The sequence below is a fragment of the Neolamprologus multifasciatus genome, chromosome 1, assembly GCF_963576455.1.
Source record: "Neolamprologus multifasciatus chromosome 1, fNeoMul1.2, whole genome shotgun sequence".
Classification (NCBI taxonomy): domain Eukaryota; kingdom Metazoa; phylum Chordata; class Actinopteri; order Cichliformes; family Cichlidae; genus Neolamprologus; species Neolamprologus multifasciatus.
The window spans coordinates 3,365,065-3,384,995 of NC_140439.1; the positions used below are offsets into that span (position 1 = coordinate 3,365,065).

General features: G+C 42.5%; 1 protein-coding gene and 1 long non-coding RNA gene across 9 annotated transcripts in view; both read right to left on the minus strand.

Moving 5' to 3' along the window:
- LOC146525131 (uncharacterized) overlaps positions 1–19,931 on the minus strand; it is a 286,848-nt gene that overhangs the window by 32,574 nt on the left and 234,343 nt on the right. The window lies entirely within an intron of this gene.
- Positions 2,875–19,931, minus strand: part of LOC146525132 (serine/threonine-protein kinase BRSK2-like) — a 168,261-nt gene continuing 151,204 nt past the window's right edge. For 5 of the 8 annotated variants that reach the window (XM_085161698.1, XM_085161717.1, XM_085161707.1 and 2 more), the window contains 4 exons: positions 19,518–19,698; positions 16,313–16,405; positions 10,828–10,875; positions 2,875–5,511 (listed from right to left, as the gene is read on the minus strand). In XM_085161698.1, coding sequence (XP_085017824.1) covers positions 5,294–5,511; positions 10,828–10,875; positions 16,313–16,405; positions 19,518–19,698 — 540 coding nt within the window. In that variant the 3' untranslated portion in view covers positions 2,875–5,293. Of the gene's footprint in view, positions 10,876–16,312; positions 16,406–19,517; positions 19,699–19,931 lie in introns of all 8 variants that reach the window. The other 3 variants (XM_085161674.1, XM_085161680.1, XM_085161689.1) reach the window with 2 other exon arrangements.

The following is a 19,931-nucleotide window of genomic DNA, read 5'->3' on the forward strand; positions in this document are numbered from 1 at the left end:
GCAGCTTGTGGGCATAGGTTAATTGGATAATCCAAATTGCCACTAGGTGTGAATGTGCGAGTGAATGACAGTGCAAATGGTTGTCTGTCCCTGTGTGTTGGCCCTGCGACAGACTGGCGACCTGTCCAGGGTGTACCCCGCCTCTCGCCCTATGACAGCTGGGATAGGCTCCAGCGCCCCCCGCGACCCTGAAAAGGATAAGCGGAAGCGGATGGATGGATGGGTTTCTGTTGAGTGACTTTTACGGAAACCCAACTGAAATTTGTCATAAATTTCATGTTTTTCTAAAAAAGTGGTAAGTTGATCTGCAACTACTTTTTCCAGAATTTTCGATAATAATGGAAGCTTAGAGATAGGCCTATAATTCTTAAGCTGAGTTGGATCCAAACTGCTCTTTTTTAATATCGGCTCAACAACAGCATGTTTACAGAATGTAGGGACCACACCTGTTAAAAGAGAGGCATTGCATATCTCTACAATAGAGGGGCCAATGACAGAGAGAGCATTTTTAAACAGCCCAGCAGGTAGAATGTCATTTGCACAAGTGGTAATTTTCATTTTATCCAGCAGGAGTGAAAGGTCATGTATGGTCATTGGGTTAAACACTGACAGTAAATGAGGGGGAGGTGACCCAGAGACACAAACAGATGGTATTGAAGAACCAATGCTCATACGGACATGATCAACTTTATCCACAAAGAAACTCAGAAACTCATCACTCTCAGATATAGATGTCACAGGTACTCAGTGGACCACGGGGGAAACAATAGAGTTTATGGAGTCAAACAGTACCTTGGAATTTCTCTTGCTTGATGATATTAACTGAGAAAAATATGCTGATCTGGCTGTTTTTATGGTTTCATGTAAGGAAACCCAAAGTTCCCTAAGGTGGAGCCTGTGAACTTCGAGTTTGGTTGATTTCCAAAGACGTTCTACTTTTCTACAGATTCTTTTGACCTTCTTTACATCATCATTTATCCACGGATGAGCTCTTTTTGGGGCAGCAATGACAGATTTCATAGGTGCCACTGAATTTAAAATCTCCAAGCAGTGATTATTAAAACACTGTGTAGCAACATCAGCATCAGTGCAGCCACTAATCACATGAGGGTCCAACATATTAGAAAACTTCAAAGCAACATCCTGATTTATGAACCGCTTATGGAACATGAGATTAGAAGGTGGTGCGTACAGTGGGAAGCTAAGACTAAAAGTAACACAGGAATGGTCACTCACTTGTACGTCTTTAACACAGACATTAGTTATGTCTAAGCCAAGAGAAAACACAAGGTCCAAGGTGTGGCCTTTAACATGGGTGGGTCCAGAGACATGCTGAATAAAACTAAAAGAGTCTGTAATAGATAAAAAGTCAGAGGCCATGCTACAGCTAAGATTATCCACGTGGAGGTTGAAATCCCCAATCATTAAGACTTTCTCCAGTTTAATAATGGAAGATAAAAAGTCCGTAAAATCTTTAATAAAAACACCAGCGGGGCCGGGAGGGCGGTAAATTAAAACACAATAAAATATATCTGAAGAACCAACCTTAAGAAGTTGTGACTCAAAGGAAGGGAAAAACTCAGAGTCCATAGTCCTGCAAGCGAAATTGTCTCGGTGAATAGTGACCAGACCACCACCACGACGGTCCAAACGCGGAGTCCCGATGAAGCAACAGCCGCCCGGGCAGAGCTCATTAAGGTGGATAAATTCATTCTCCCGCTGCCAAGATTCCGTGAGAAACATGAAGTCCAGACTATTACTGCTAAAAAAGTCATTCAGTACAAATGATTTGTTGGCTATGGAACGAGCGTTCAGGAGAGCGATCTGAAGCGGAGGTGACAGGCTGACGTCATCAACAGCTGATTGACGGGGAATTGACAGCAGACACCTAGAATGAGGACGTAGTCTCCCGGTACCTCTAGCTGTGGAATTGTGGTCTTGTAGAATGATAGGCCAACGTGAAAACATCCCGCTCCAGACAAGACACCGATCCAGGTAATCGTCTTACGTCACTTTTGATTGGTTGACTGAGGATAAACAACAACCCAATGAAGGTGACGTGCAGATCATAGAAGCAGACTTTCATTTTTGCAACTGATCAGCTCTACTGAACCAACGGGTCATACAGATTTTTCCGGGGTTATCATCAAAACACCAAAGTCTGTTTTGGAAGAATGGTGGACCATCAAAGTAGTAATGTAACAAAGACAATGTAAAGGTTCATTCAAGCTATCTTGGTCTATATCAGGGGTGGGCAACTCCAGGCCTCAAGGGCCAGTGTCCTGCAGGTTTAGATGTGTCCGTGATCCAACACAGCTGATTTAAATGGCTAAATGACCTCAACATGTCCTGATGTTCTCCAGAGGCCTGGTAATGAACTAATCATGTGATTCAGGTGTGTTGACGCAGGGTGAGATCTAAAACCTGCAGGACACCGGCCATGGAGGCCTGTACTTTATATTGTCAGGTATAGGTCCTTATACAACAGGGGTGTTCTATAAGGACCTATACCTGACAATATAAAGTGCCTGGTGGTAACTGTTGTGAATTATTAGCTTATAAAGTGGCAAAGCTACACTTAAGGCACTGGTCACATGAAGGGTTTATGGAATTATGAATATGAACATCAACTAAACTAGAGATTGTATGATGATGACACTACCCTATAAACATGGATAAATTACATGACATACAACTTTATAGACTGTGCTTAGATATCATCTTTTTGTAGCTGTTGGACCAGTTATTAGAGCAGCAGAAAGTCTGAAAGGCCAAGATTTGAACACTACTGGAACTCTGAACATATAAGATTTACTTCTTTACACGAATAAACGTAATAAATAAAAATAAAAAAAGGCGCAACACAAATACTACTCCAAAGTCAACAGATTTATTTCCTTTAGCACTGAAGTTGTTCACAGTAACATCACAAGGGAATACATTGCAAATGGTTATCCTGCTCAGTAGTAGCGCTCAGTACCGAAGAGTCCATTCTGTGTGCTCTGGATTCCCACAGTAGAAAAAGAGGAAAGCGAATGATGAAAGGTATTGCTTTAATTTTTCTTTCTGACAACTCAACACACACCCAGATGGGCTGAGTGAGTGACCCAATTGCCAGCAAGGTCCCTCTTTGAGAGAATGAGTAAGGAGAATGCATTGCACGGTTACTGTGTGCACACAGTAATCAAAAAAGAGAAAGGACAGCAAATTAAATGAAAACGTAAAAAAACAAAAAGGCAAATTCAAATGAATGCACATAAAGAACTGAAACGTGTAGAGAAAAGGGGAAGAGGAGAACAATTCCAACGACAACATGCAAAGAAAAGACAAATGCTGAACATGCAAACAACCATACAAGGTCAAAGCTAAGAATAGGGATCCCCTTGTTTTTTTGTGGGTTTTTTTCTTTTCTTTTTTAAATAAGCTTGCCAGTAAACTCGGCTTATTTACAGAATGAGTGTTTGGTGAGTTCTGAGCCGTCATACGCGCACGGGGCATGGGGAAAAGGACAGTTATCAACAAAGGGTTTGTTCCTCTCAAAGAGGCTAAAACTACATTCTTAAATTACAGTAAATTATTTTCCCAAACATATATTACAAGGTTTCTTGCATCAAAAACCAGGGAAAAGCAACAAACACACACAAATGTTTTCATTTCTCAGTGGTCAAATAAATTAAACATGACAAAAATATCCTTAAATAATCTGACATTAAGAAACATTCTCTACATCTTTCATATAAATAAACAATAATAAATTAAATAAAAAAATGACAAAATACAGTAAAGTACAAAAATATACACAGCAGTTCAATATTGTCTGAAACCTGCAGATAATCTAAAAGAACTTGGGGAATAAAAGAGAAAATTTAAAACATACTGAAATGGTGTAACTCAAGACAAATGTTCAAAGTGCAAAATAAAAAGGAGACGACTAAGCAAAAAGGCCTGGTCACACCAGCAAAATTTCCTGGGCAATGTTAACGGTCAACGCGCTAGCTAGCAAGAACTTGCTAGCGCTAAATCCAAGATGGCTTTTTGAGCATTTTCTATTTTTACCGTAATGGGCTCTTCCGTCTGAAGTGAGAAACTAAGTTTAGCTAGCAAGTCTGCAGCTAGCTAGCTAGCTAGCTCATTTAGATTACTATTCGTGTACCTCACATTAACAAAGGTTGTTTTGCCGTTATTGCTAGCAGTTGCATTATTTCTTGACTCCCCACGGCCTCGGTTGCAGGTCTCTTCCTGTATGTGAGCTCCATCTACTGTTACAATGAAACATTTCAAATGCTGGTGTGGCCGTGCCTGTTCGTGAATACAAAAGAAAATATGGCAAAAACTCTAAAACATAATGCCACTACTACACTTTTTGACATTAAGCAGGGACATAGTTTAGTCTGTACAACAGAATAGATCATTCATTTATATATTATTACCACCGCCAACCCTCTTTATCATACTTTTATGGGCAGTCTTTAATTGCAAGAACCCATGTACAGAAACACCACAGAGCGAGCTAAAAGAACCTGCTGCTCACAAAGAAATATGATTTTAAAAAGAATTACAATCCAGCCAGTGTTTGTTGATCCATCCGTCCACCTTTGCTTTCTTCCATCGCTCCTGCATCCCATCTCGATTTCAAGTTCATCACGCGAACAGGTTGTTTATGCCGAGGTGTATGTGTGGGTGCATTTTTTTATGTACATGTAGGAGAAATGGAAGAAAGAGGGAGAGGGTATACATGTGTGCAGACTGACAAACGTCACTGTCTTAAGGCTTTTTTTCTTTTTCTTTTTACAAGTCTTCCAAGACGTGTCTGTGTTTGGTGTGGCGGGGTGAAGTGTACTCTACTGATGCGGCAGCAGGAAGAAACTCAAAGATATAGGGCGGGGGGAGTGGATTCAAGTGGGCTAGGGAAGTGGTCCTCAGTCTTTTCCAGTTTCAAACTCTCCTGGTGCTGGCAGGCCCAGCAGGCCGCTGTCAGCCGTCTCGCCAAGGTTAATAGTTATTATGGATGATCCCTGGTGGCAGAGACAAGTCAAGCCATCACAAATGTGAGGAGGACACAGAGAGGGACACAAGGTAGGGACGACGAAGCTACATCTGCTACTTATTGTAAAATACTGATCGACTTTTAAACTGAAATAGCCATTCCCATTATTAAGTACAAAATTTATAGGCAAAAAGTAGATCTTCTTGTTTTATTCTTAGCTAAAGGGCAAAGTTAGCAGCTCTCCTAATTTCTCTTATTTAATGACCTGATTACTGCTTTCATCTAGTCATGCACAGCTACGGCTCCTTAAGGTTGTTCCTGTGTCCTGCTGCTGGCAGCCATCTTTGTTTTGTCTTTGCCAGGGGGGCATTTAGAGTCATTAGGTGGGGGCTGGTTGGGCTTGCTGCTGGGGGTATGCTTGGTGGGGGAGCTAGGCGTGGCGCCGGGGGAGTGGGACGCTTGGATGTTCTTCTCGTCTGAAAAAAGCTGTTTAATTACGTCAAAGAAGTTACTCAACGGGCTGCCTACACAGACGGGAAGAAAAGAAAAAAGAGAAAGAGAGAGAGAGAGAGAACAAACAACAAATGAGCAATGGGGTTAACATGAGGAGAGGAAGAGGACGTGATGGAGGAATGAGAGGAGTGGAGCTAGGAAAGGAGACTCTTACGACCGAGACAACTGAAGTCAGAGCTTTTGTTTTTAGGCCAGACGAAGAAGAGGTGGCACCAAAACGACACTGGTTGTATCAGGACTTCCATCACTTTTACTGCGAGAGGTTTTTTTGGTCTCTGAGTCTCAGTTTCCCTGCAACATGGAGAACCAACGGGAGCGCTGGAAGACATTTCGAATCTTACCATCAGAACCGCGCCACCGAATCTCAGCTGACACCGCAGAGGGAAGAGATTTTAAACTGGAAGTTTATCATGACCTGACGGATACCTGGGCTCAGCTTTTGGTTTCAACAGCTAGCCTAGAGGCAGATTTCTTACGGGGTTTTTAGAGGGATCAGTAAATTGAAGTCTAGATGACTAAAAACCCAGGACTCAGTGTTTCCTGTAAAACCATAGTACAACTATGAAGCTGTAAGAGAAAAACCAATAGGAACATATGGCTTAAAAGTTCACTTTTTTGCTTCACTGCTGCACACAAGAATGATTCCAAATGGTATCATTTGTGCTTTTTAAACAGCGTTCAATTACATTTTCATAAACCACCAACACATAGACTGCCACCCTCAACACATGGTAAATTTAGCCATTTGAGTCCAAAAGTGTTTCCCCACAAACATTAAAAAATATGACTTCACAGCACAAACGGCTCAAACCGAAGATCGCAGTGGCTGTGTCTAATAAAATGTTTTTGATAAAAACGCTTAGTCAGCCTGTCGTAACAGGCTTTGAGCCTGCATTAGTTTCTAACTTTGTTAATGCAGCATTAACGTGTTATTTAATAAAAGCCACCGTCTGTACTGTAGATGATCAAATAACTGGTTTATTGTGACAGTGAAAAATAAAAAAATGTCCCGATTCTCAGCAGACTACAGATACAGACTCTAAGAGCACTCTTAGTCTTCCACATCTTCCCTGCAACAGAGTAAAAATAGGACAGCATCCTCCTTGTGAATAGAGGAGATTAAAATAGAAATTGGTGGTTTTCCCTACATTGATTTTTTTCACATTTGGTGACTAACTGCAAGTAGCTGAAACAAGCACAGTGTTTACACAGAACAGCTGCTGAGGGAAGGTCTGCAAACTGTCCCCTAATTTACAAAAGCAAATTACAATCAATCAGAGTTGGTTTGTGCCGATGACTGCAGCTTCTCTTAGAAACATCTCGTCAGACATGACTCAGCTGTTTGCATCCTGGTTATATTTCTATATGAAGACAAGGTTGCTGAGTGACTTTGTCACTCTGCAGTTAAATCGCTGTCCTGCAGCAACTACATCAGGAATTTCTGTTTAGATCTCTGAGCTTCTGGCTGGACTCTAATCAGTTAGTATACATTTCTGTCTATTTAGAATGGCAACGGATCTTTACCAGTTTATTAATCTGTCTATGGATGGCTGCAGAAGTGGCAACAATGAGCACACAACCACAATGATCATGATAACTGTGCTGCAGTCTCTAACCATTGTTTTTTATTGTGTTACTTTGCATTGAGCAGTGAAATAAAGGGCGGTAAACCATATCAGTGCAAATGTCTTCCAAAGCTCCAGTTAACTCACCATTATACCAACATCCATCACAACAACATTTGATAAGTCTTTTGATCAGTGCTTTTAAACAGCAACGAATGAATAAGACATGCAACAATACAGCACGGTGCACACATTAATACACATTACAGGGTTAGTTTAAAACGGTACATCCTTCAGTGAGCGTCTGTTGGTGTTGGTTTTGAATGTGCGTGAAGAGTGAAGGCGTGTCCTGAGAACTTACCATCGTCCGCCTCTGACAACACGCACACACGTGTTCCATTTGTGTCTGATCTTTTGTTCAAGTGAGGTTAAATATGGAAAGTTATAGAGGAGGGGTGAACAACCTGGTATCAAGCATTATCATGCAAAGGCTTAATCAGGCTAGTAAAGCCCCAATGCCAACCTCCAACCCCAAACACAGAAATATAGTCATCGTATCAAGTCATTGTGTTCCCTAACTCAGCCAAAACTACCGTGGAAACATCACTGACACTACATAGCCCAGTAACTTTGACCAACTGGGCCAATTAGTGGGCGCCACGACATTTAAAATAATCTTTTACATAAAGAAAGATGCCCATTGCCCCTCAGACTGGAGAATTCACTGCCTTCCATCATCGTCCTTATGAAATCATAAACTGGATGTCTCTGTGTTTAGAAAGCTTAATGGTCAGTCTGCGTGGCTTTTGAACAAATTATTTTTTATTGTCCGTCAATAAAAAAAGTTGTTAAACACTAATAACGAGGCCCTTGTAGATTTGTCAGGTGAAAACATTTTTAATAGTGCTGTCAGCGTTAATCTCATTAAAATGACGTTAACGCCAAATCCGCATTAACGCGGCAAATCTACGTTAGCGAGTTAGCGTGCGTGGGGCTGGACAGGGCTATCGCATTAACGAGCTAACTGCGCTAACACGTTGATGTCGTGCAGCCCCACGCACTAACTCGCTAACGTAACGCATTAATGCGGGTATGGCGTTCACATCATTTTAATGAGATTAACGCTGACAGCACTCATTTTTAACACACTGCCGTCATATCATACATTTTCTTATTGTTCATGACTTTCATCAGTCAACAAAAACTCCAGATGATTTTGTCACAGATGCATATTTTTTTGTTTCAGGATGATATATTCATCAAATTAAAGAAAATTTTAAAAAGAAAGAATAAGCGGCTACACGAGCATTATCTTTCTGGCACAAACTGAAAGAATTTGAATCCAATTTTTAGAAATAATTTCTATACCTTGCTTAATCCTCTTTTTACGATGATTTTTTGGCCTTTATTGGATTCGGACAGTGAAGACAGACAGGAAAACCGGGAGAGAGGACATGCAGCGGATCGGACTCGAGCTCAGGATCTCCGGCCATACGGTCGCCTGCTCACCCACTGAGATAAACCTGCGCCCAGACTCGCTTAGTCCTAGCTGAAAAGCTAAAACTGACCAGCTAAAATGAGCCATAAGATTTATTACTCAATTACATTTTTTTTTTAAATGTACCTATTCAAAGAGCATTATTAAAATCCAATAAAACGTAAACATGCCTCTGTTACTGACACTGGTGGAGCTTGGGTCAGAAATTGGCTCAGTATGTTGATGCATCATATTGGTTTTGTTTGATAAAAGCAGTCATTGAGTTGCGCACATTCTGGGCATATTTTTTTAAAGAGACCAAATTTCAAAAGCCCTCATCAACACTAATGTTTGTCTCAGAATAAACAACTAGAAAAATGAAGAGGTGCCTCTAAGAAACTCTCCTGTGGATTTAAATCATCAGTTTCTTGTTGTAAAAAACCCCAAAAGCCAAGGGCGTAGATTTGGTTTTGGGATGATTCAACCACCGAACTCTGCACCGTTTCTTTCTCTTTTCCTTTTTGTCTTTGCTTCTTGATAAAAAAAAAAGGAGAAATATACTACCCTACATATGCTATTCTACATGCTTTTAAACCATTTAAAATTACAATTCATAGTTTTATATGTGAATTATAATGTTAAATTACTATTAAACAAATGACTGACTAAGTATTTTAGACTTTAGTTTACTTCAGCCATATATTTATGTATGTATATATATATATATATGCAAAAAACTTGAATTTTACAATGTTTATCGGATAAAATAAGTTACACGTCACTGTTATTATTGTCCGGCCGGAAACAGGCCGGGGGTTGCGTCTTCCTGAGGACCAGGTGTTGTGCCAAAAAGTGATTGTCTGCCAAAAAGTGAGTTCTGGTATTTTCCAAAAACTGATTGCTTGTATTTAAACTGCTATAAATAACTTGTTGGTCTATAATATGTGAAACATATGTCAAATGTATCCCTCATGAATTATATCACGTCATCTTGAGCAACAAACAACATTCCTGTAACAAGGTAGAAGCCGCTTTTGGCAGTGACTATTATGTATCTTTTATTTATGCAGTTAAAAAAATTTATTGTTGACTTTAAAAATGTCTCTTTGAAGAGTAATCTGGCGAAGACGACAGCTGAAATTGCAACAAATGCAAAAATAGTTCTGTAAACATATTTTAAGTGGACAAAAGGAAGCTGATTGATTATAATGTAAGTACAATAACACAGTTACAAAAATACTTGAGAAACAGGTAATTTTGTAATTTTATATATAACCGCTTTGTAATACCTGTTCACCAAAGTCTATTTAGCAGCATACGTAACAATGTTACACATAAAAAACACACGGAAACATTGGAAATCAGTTTTTAGCAGGCAATCACGTTTGGGCTCAGATATTTGATGTTTACACAGCTACGTTCTTGCCTGAAAATATGTTAAAAGTTTATTTTGCGACCCAGAAAGAGTAATAAGAGTAATATTAAAACTAAGTAGCTGCAGCAGTAGTAGCCATTGTTGGAAACTGGAATTGGCTGGGCCAATCTGGGATATGGTTTTTCAATTTTGTTGTCCGGGTGAAAATCGGGAGAATGGTGGCTCTGGGAGATTTTTGGGAGGGGCACTGAAATTCGGGATTCTCCCGGAAAAATCGGGAGGGTTGACATGTATGGCCTAGCATAGCCTGTAACGTTATTACGACGGACACATTTTATGAGTGAACTTGACTTTAAGTGATTTACAGGTTTCTTTGAAAAATAATTTCTCATATCCAGGTTCTTTTTGCTGCCGTCCTCCTCTCCTCCTCGCAGCGCAGGTTTGCTGCTGCTAAAACTAAACAGAGCTCCCTGAAAGGCACAGCCAATCACATTGGCCATATTGGTCACATGATGTAGGACTCCAGTAGAGAACATACTTTAACTCTTTCTGCACCGCTGGCTGAATGAGACGTTGACAGATCTTTTTGCTTTTTCTTTCTATCGGTTTTGTTTTTCTTTACCCGAAAAGATCAAATTATTGGTGGGGACAATTCAATAATCGCTGGATATTGGTCCGTCCATGCCAAATCTACACCCTTGCCAAAAGCACTTTCTACTCTTCATTGGAAATACTCCATTAAATGACTTGTTACGATGAATTATATTTTATTTGCAGCTCACACGCTCCCAGACACACGTGTTAGTGCAGACAGAGTGTGTTGGTGAAAGGGCCTCCAGGACGTAGCCAGTGTGTTAAAAGCCAGAGTTAAGGTGGTTTGCCGGGAGTTCCCGGACGCTCTGGGCCTTACCACGCTTGGAGGATTTACTGGGCAAAGAAGCTGAGCGCTGAGAGCCATCTGAGAGCAAAGGACAGTGTCAGAAACACCAACCCACGCACTGAGGCCGTGTGCTTCATCAACACATGAGCTGAAGCCCAACATCAGCAGGGCAACACATTACACTCCCTCTTGGCATGAGTGGACTCCAAACACGTGAATGTTCAGCTCATTTCTTCCTCCTGTTTGCTATTTTGCGATCCGTCCTTGTTGTGATATTTTCTGTGTTTCAGTCATTGCTAGATTGGTTTAGGTAGAAACATGTTGACTTAATCTCTTAATCCAACATCCAAATACCTTAAAGTTGGGAATATTGAGCCTACTAACTTATATTCAGCATATTATGGGCGAACCTGCTGCAAACAGTTTAGTCAGAGTGGCGAGCTAGTCTGACGCTCTCGTTACATTTTTCTGTAGGAACCAAACTTTACAGGATGTTGGTGAAATGAGTGAAAATGATCAACACCTAAAGAAAACTGACAGAAAGAAAAAATCTCAACATTTGTTGGTCGTGTAAGCAGATATTTTCATGGACAAGTCCTAAAAATGACATCGTACTGTAATTATGGAGTGGATGGATATCTGCAGATGGTGTAAAGTCTTGCCTGATTTTTCTTTTTATGTCCTCAACTCTTTCAGTCTCAAAACAAATATATATGCAAAAAATAAAGCATTCCTTGGTAATGTGGACCGTTCTCATCAAAAACTGTGACATAATGAGACTTAAAGGCCCAACTGTGCTACAGAGAGAGCGATTTATAGTCTGATCTCTGTTTGTTTAGGGAAGCAGAGGGCAAAACGTCTCTGTGCTGAATGTTCACAATCATTCCTGATCTTTTAAAAGATGTTGACATGATTGTACCAATGCAAGTACGTCCCTCACGTGTTGGTTTGCCCTCCTAATTCAAACGTACCTGAACCTCTTTGTTGTTGTTTTTTAGAAAGAACAATCGAACACGACAAAGCTAGCATGGACTGGATTTGAAAAAAGAAGACAAAAAGAAGCTTGTGCACCACTGTGACTGTTCTAAATTTTTGGGTAAGAAGTAAAATCTAAACATCATCATTAGGGCTGGGCTTTGATGATCGATTTATCAATTAAAATCGATTCTAGCTTGGATAACGTGATATCGATTCATTAAAATCCTGAATTGATTTTTAAATAATCTCAGAATCTCAGGTTGAACCTTCCGGCGCCGCTCCGAGCTGGCAGCCAGTATCAGCAGCTCCGACCTGACCGAGTCCTTTTTTCTCTTTAATATATGTTTCTCTGTTGTTTTGTGTAAAAATTGTGTATGTTTCTGTTCCGTGTCCTGTGTACTGTTTGTTTGTCTTATATTTGTCTTTTTGGCTGCTGTTACAACCAAATTTCCCCTTGTGGGACAATTAAAGGATTATTCTAACCTCACAAAATGTCAACAACCACCAAACAGCTAAAACAGTAAATGAGAGCAGGAACACGGATTCTGCTCAAAGACGTAAACACAAAACGCGGAGCCGCCGACGCATCAGAATCAGTGAGCTGTCGCCTTTCTCACCTGACGGCACGAACACGGACATGTCGTCGGGGCTGACAGCCGACAGCTCGCTGATTTTGAAGCGTCGGCGGCTCCGCGTTTTGTGTTTACGTCCTTTTTGCGCTCGATTCTGAAGCTGCAGGTTTCATCTCTCCGAACAATAGGGATGGGTACCGGTATCCGGTGCCATGATGGCACCGGTTCTGACATAAACGGTAGTAACCAGACCGAAAAGCAGCGCACATTTCGGTGCTTTATTTCGGTGCTTTTTTTCCTGAGCTGTGATACACTTTCTTCTTCCTTACATTTGTATTGGCAGTTGGCAAACAACTGAAAGGTGCATTACCGCCACCAACTGGTATGGAATGATACACTTTAGATTCTAGCCAATCATTTTAAGTTTCCGAGAATAGTAGGTGGGTCCAGGTACGTACGTTCTTTTAGAGCAGAGCTACAGATTAAAAATGTCCAAGGCGAAGTGGTCAAAGTCTGGCTGTACTTCACAGCAAAAGATGCAAACTCAGCAGCTGCAACAAGTGCTTTAAGCTGATACTGTGATACTGTCAAAGGAGGTAACACCTCAAATCTGATGAAACACCTGGCGACGCATAGTGTTTTTTTTTAAAGCTGAGAAATGCGCCGTATTTGATAGCTTGCTGCGAGACCTCACACCGAGCACATCTACTGCGGGTGTGGTTCCTGTTATCGGACCCGGAGTTAGCAACATCCCCCAAAAACCCGAAGAGGAGAGTCCTGGCCCCTAGCCCTGCCAGTGTAGCAGAAATGATGATGATGATGATGCAGCAGCCGTTCTTCTCTGCGTGAGTAGCTTAATGTTGTTCGTGTGTAATTTACGTTGAGTAGGCTAACCACGTTATTACATTAATGCATGTAAGGTGAACTAGCAAACACCATCATAGCTACATGCGGCTGCCTTCTTGTTTGATGGCAGATACTCCCTTCACCCTGGACAAAAAGGCTAAAATGACCAAAGAAAAAGTGGAAAACAGTTAAACATGAGAGGTTTTTGGACAAAGTTTGTGTTTTTTTCCATTGTTTAAGCACTGCTTCCAGCCAAGAATGATACCATATATGCCCCATAGCTGCAGAAAAGGCTAACATTGTTATCTTTTTACAAAAAAAACAGCTGAACATGAGAGGTTTTTGGACCACTTTTGTGTTTTCCATTCTTTAAGCACCGGTTTGAGCACTGTTTAAGCACCGGCACCGTTTCAAAAGTACCGGTTTGGCACCGGTATCAGATAAAACCTAAACGATACCCATCCCTACCGAACAATACTGACTGAACCAGCAGCCAAAGACGATCCAAACTACGCTTCACATAAACATCGTCATGAATTTCCTCAGACTTTTGCTGTTTTGCTTCCACCACGATAAAAATCACTTCATGTAGAGCTCCCTCTCTCTCTCTCAGGAACAGTTTCCCATCTAAAAATCTCTGTTTTTTTGCATTATTCGCTTACTTATTACCCACCAGTCTACAGTGTTGGCCACTGTTTTTTTTTTACTTACTTCTGACAAGAAAGCCTCATTTCTGCTGTTCAATACTGAACAAATATAAACTTTTTAAAATTATGCAAAACTGCAAAATGCTGCGTCTCTGTCAGGGTTCCTGGGTCGGTGACCCAGTGTTTTCAGTTTTGTCACATTTAGGTTATGTTGCCACATCAATGTTCTCACTTCCTGCTTTTCCTGTGTCAGCTTGTCTCTTGTGTCATTAGCCAGATTATGTTCAGCTGTGTACTCAGCGGTCTCGCATTATCATCCTCATCAGTCTGTGTATTTAAGTCTGTTTCCACTCATTCACCGTCGTGTCATTGATGTTGTCACTGCTGTCTATGCCCCATGTTTGCCTTCCAAGTTCAGATCCGTCAGCCGTTCATTCAGTTATTCAGTCAGTCAGCCATCCCCTGTTTTCGTCATTCGTCCCTCACAATAACACCCTGAATCTTCACCGTGAGTCCTGCGTTTGAGTCCTTTTCTCCACATCCCCTCAGCAACCCCTGACAGACTCTAATCAAACCTGTAACTTTGCTAAAAAACCCCGACCAGGAAAACCACCATCATGTTTTATCTTCAGTTACTTTGACACAAAGGCCTCTGCTGTGATGCTCACACCTTTGATAAAGTCTCACAAGTGTCAGCTTTCTTTTTATATATATAAAAATATCGATATGTATTGATAAGTGATCAGAATTATAATATTTCTGACTGTCTGAGGCAAAATTTCCCCGATTCAAAATTGAATCGAATCGAATAAATTCGGGACCTTGTGAATCGGAATTGAAGCGATTCTAGAAATCAGTGACGATACCCAGCCCTAATCATCATCATCGCCACTGTGGGGCCAAACTAAACAACCACAGGGAGAAACTTGCTCCTCTGTAGCTGTTTATCAGCAAGAAAGTGAGAAATAAGCTGAACATTCACCTTCCACAACCTTGCATATATACAAATACACACAGACCCCAGAAGACTGACGTCGTTACAGCTGTCAGGGGTTTAGCACATTTTATCACACATGCAGATTTGCCTTCTTCCTGCTGCACAGAGATCAACACACACCATATCACATACATGTTTGTTCGACACACACTGTAGAGCATGCTTTCATTTTAGTAGCAGACAGTCACGTGTGTGAGTGTGTGTGTGAACGGCAGCTCACCCAGAACCATCGAGACACATTCGTGAGAAACGCGACACAGTATGAAAACGCTGGCTTTCCCCAGCAAAGAGGCCAGTTTGCAAAACTGCGTGTGTGTGTGTGTGAATGTGCATGGTTCTGGGCTTTCATTCAGCATGCGAGCCATTCAAATCATCCACGAGGCTTTAGAGGAAGCTGTGGATGACAGAAGCTGGGTGACATGGAGAGGCAGGCCAAAGGGAGAGAGACAGAGAGATAAGAAAGAGAGAGAGATGTGGCTCATTGGCACATCTACATAATGGTGGAAGCGACTGAGGCTGTGCATACAGTGCGTGATAGCAGTTCCCATCTGTGGCAGTAACTGTTGATAGTGGGTCCTTTAAGCTGAGTGTGCGATTCCTGCAGGTGGACATCTTTCACAATATCACCAGTAATGATCGTGACTGGCTGTTTGGCAGGATCATCCATTTCAAAACTACTTTTACGTGTCAGTGCTCCTGTGTGTGACGCTAAGGTCAGGTTGTAATTTCTCTGCTTCACCACAAGAGGGGACCATTATCAAGTAAATAACCACAGATAAAACAAGAGGAAGACCACCAGGATACCACACGGACAAACGAAACTAACACGGACAGCTGGAGAACACAGACTTTCTTTTCTTCCATATTTTTTCCCCCTAATGTTTCCATCTATATATAGGCAGCCCCCAAAATAATGGCGAACGTCCCAATCACATCAAAGGTTTGAAAGAATTGTGGGATTGTTCCAGCGTTATTGACACTAATCAGACAAATGTACTTTTCTCCTTCTTGCAGACGAAAATGCTGCATGCACAAGCAGCTAATCCACAAATGAACAGTTGTAAACATCCATTAGCCGAACCTACAGTTTGCTTGTGTGTGTGTGTGTGTGTGTGAGAGAGAGAGTGTGTTTCTGCTGAGTCAAGTGTGAGGTCAGAGTCTATGTTGAATTATTTACAGTTTGAGATACACTTCTTAGTGGCTGTAATCAGTCCTGCGTATATACATCTCAGTACATAACGCTGCCATGTCGACTGTGTGTGCGTGCTGGTGTGTTGACGTGCACACCATGGTATGTGGCAGGGACATGCACGTGGAAATGCCGTGTGCTAAAAGCAGTGCGCCGGGCTAAGCTGAGCCGAGGTGGGCCGCGGGTGTGGCTGTGCTGTGATGCGAGGAGGGAGGGAGGTCGTGAGGGCGTGGAGGGTGGGGGTTGTAGGCGTGGTCGAGGACGAGTGGCGAGGGACTCCACTTACCGGATATCTGTGGCTGGATGCCAGGCTGGTCGTTGGAGCTGAGCAACTGGGCCTGGATGGTCTCCACCACACGCTTGAAGCGTCGGCTGGGGCCTGTTGAGAAACCGGGTCCGTGTTATAATCCAGACTTGACACGTCGCCACAGGGCTGCAAGGAGCACTTAAAAAAGCAATACTAGGGGTGCACGAGGGGTTTTTGTAAGCATAATTTCACTATTGTGTGTTTCCCACTGAAATCATTTAGTGTTAGCAGTAGCAGTCCACGGGTTCAGCTCAGCCAGGAGTCACAGCAGACGTAAGCCCACATCACCTGACACCACAGGCAAATCTCTGATGGCTGTTCTGTTTCCTTTTGGCTTTCTACTGAGTGCAACCCATGATTCAGTATATTGAGCAGCAGTAATCTGAACTATTGTCTGTAAGACTTTCTCAGTCTCTCACACCGGCTTGTTTGGAGCGTTGTCTCAGTTTGTTGTAGGGATGCACCGATACCCGATACTGGTATCGGGTATCGGGGCCGATACTGTAAAATGTGTGCGTACTCATACTCGTATAAGTTAACCGATACCATGAACCGATACCAACTTATTTCATTAATCAGAGGGTGGCTTGTCATTTCTGTTGTAGTTTTTTAGATTGGCCACTAGGGGGACATCCCGCGCTAAACAGGCACAGGGTTAGGTGAGTGAGACTGGCAGCTCCAGATAAAAAAGAGAAACTGGAGGCTGCTGTAGCTAGGCTAAACAAAATGTCAGCAGTGTGGAACAGCCAACTTTAACTCAGGTTTTGGAAAAGCGATGAAAAATGTCAAGAGAAAATCCACGGGCAGTTAAAATAACAGAGGCTCTGACTCATTTTATGGATGACCAGCCAATGCCGGTCGTGGAAAACATAGGATTGCACCGTCTTCTCAGCATACTCGAGCTGCGATATGAAATTCCCAGCCGCCCACACATCAGGGAGATAATGGTGCCAAAACTGTCTGAAGAGGTAAAGACAAGCAGTGTGTGCGCGATGTCAGTCCTCGGTTTAACGGCACAGTGGACTGATGATCCACGGGCAGATGAGGAGTTCGTCAATGCCAAATACTTTCTTATTTTGTTTGTTTGTTTACAATATGGACACTCTGCAATAATTTAAAAGTTTATTTTATTCTCAAACCTAATTTGTATTTATTTTATTCCAAACAGAAGTGTTTATTTATTATTCTGAAAGCTCGAGACAATAGTTCAGTGATATTTTGTTAAATTACAATGAGGAGACTCTGCAATAATTTAACAGAAGTGCTTATTTTTCACTTGGTCATTTTTATTAAGATTTTATTTATTATCGGCAGAGAATAAAATAAAACCTGTCTTCCAATTCATTGCATTTGTATTTGTGTGTGTGTGTGTGTGTGTGTGTGTGTGTGGTAGAAGTATCGGTTTTTGTACTCTGTATCGACAAGTACTCAGATCCAAGTATCGGTATCGTATCGGTTTGAAAAAATTGGTATCGTTGCATCCCTAGTTTGTTGTGGTTCCTATGCATTCACCGATGCACGGCTCTCTTAAGCTTCAGCAGCATTTCAGGCTGACTTCTGGATTTGGTTCTTTTTGCTGGCTGTGTTTGGGATCACTTTCCTCCTAAATGACACCATTTTGGCTAAGCTTTAGCAGCTGGCTCCACATTTAACACTTTAATACTTGGGTACACAGAGAAGTTTATGGTCAACTCAAAAGCTGCAAAGTTCCCAGGTCCTGTGGCCGTAAAACAAGCCCAAATCATCACCCCTCCCCCACCAACAGCTGGTATGAGGACTCTGTGCTGTCCAATAAAATGCCAAACATCTTGGCCTTGTGTAAGGGCATCGTACAGAAGTACTGTGGTACTTTCAGAACATGCAAACATGAGGGCTTTGTCCTGGAAACTTTCCACTGAACAGTCTTTCTCAGTGCAGAATGATGGAGTCAAGCTGTTTGGAGAGGCCTTTTCCAGATTGATGGACAGCAACAGCAAGGCGATCGTGGCTCAAGAGTTGGGAGTTCGCCTTGTAATCGGAAGGTTGCCGGTTCGAGCCCCGGCTCCGACAGTCTCAGTCGTTGTGTCCTTGGGCGAGACACTTCACCCGTTGCCTACTGGTGGTGGTCAGAGGGCCCGGTGGCGCCAGTGTCCGGCAGCCTCGCCTCTGTCAGTGCGCCCCAGGGCGGCTGTGGCTACAATGTAGCTGCCATCACCAGTGTGTGAATGGGTGGATGACTGGATGTGTAAAGCGCTTTGGGGTCCTTAGGGACTAGAAAGGCGCTATATAAATACAGGCCATTTACCATTTACGTGTGATACAGATCGCAGGTTTAGCTTCAGGTAATAAGCTTTCCCTGCTGTGTGAGTAACACATACATAAACATGCTGTAAGTGGTAGCTACAGTAAGTTACTCCAAATGGTTGTAGGTTGTGAGCAGAACAGTCACTGAAAAGCACAGCACTGTGTTCAGTGTCACAGGAAAGAAGAAAACAGTCCCTGTTTGTGTTGCTGAGGCGTCCCAACGAGTGCATGTTTGTTCCTGTTTAATATACCAGCAGTGTCCGACCGTCCTGCAGCTTTTAGATGCGTCCTTGTTCCGACACACTGGAGTTGGACACGCCTGACCTACACTCATTCACCAGACAGTTTTAGGTACACCTTGCTACGACTGGGTTGGACCTCCTTTGGCCCTCAGGACTGGATTCAAGGTGCTGGAAACATTCCTCAGATCTATGACACCAATCTCTCGCTCCCCCAAAGATCTAACAAAAAGACCCCAGAGGGGTAGACTGAACTCCTTGCCATGTTCAAGAAAGCAGTCAGAGATGATCTGAGCTGTGGCAATAACAACTGCTACTAAGGTAGGATGGAGTCATGCATTCATGCAATTCTGACTCCACCCTCTGAATGCTGCAGCACTCCATGTAAAATGATTGAGCTCTTCAGCATACGCTGGTTGCCATGAGTAGTTATTTGAGTTGCTGCTGGCTTTGCTGTTCCTCTGACTGGGATTATCACCCAGTAAACTGCTGCTCACTGGATATTTTCTCCTTTTCTAGACTCTGTAAACTCTACAGAATCTCGCCATGCTTAAAACCCCTTTTGCCCCATTCTGATACTCGACTTGAACTTCAGCAGGTCATCCTGACCAAGTCTGCATGCCTCGATGCGCCGTGTTGTTTTTGTGATGTATGTGGTTTACCTGAGAGCAAGGTGAAGGTGACAGAATATATGCCGTTCTCCTTTGTGGCGCTGGTGCTCTCGGTGTAGGTGATGTCCACCTGGAACTTCACCGGCTTCTGGAAAACCGTCGGACCAGCTGTGGACTTGTACTCTGCCCGGAAACTGGTCTGAGAGATGACGCTGTGGCTCAGACTGGGAATCTGGGGAGAGATGGTGGGAGAGGGTAGGAGGGTGAGGTTGGTGGAAGAGCAAAGGCGGAGTGCTTCTGAGTCAGCAGCACTGGGCACGTAGACACAGACAACTTGCGCATCAGTTAAAACGGCAGCATGGATGTAAGAGAAAGAGACGGGAGCAGAAGGAGACACTGTGTTGGATGTGCTACACCCTAACATGTGGTGACATTTTGATGCATAAGCGGTGGAGGCCACGCTAA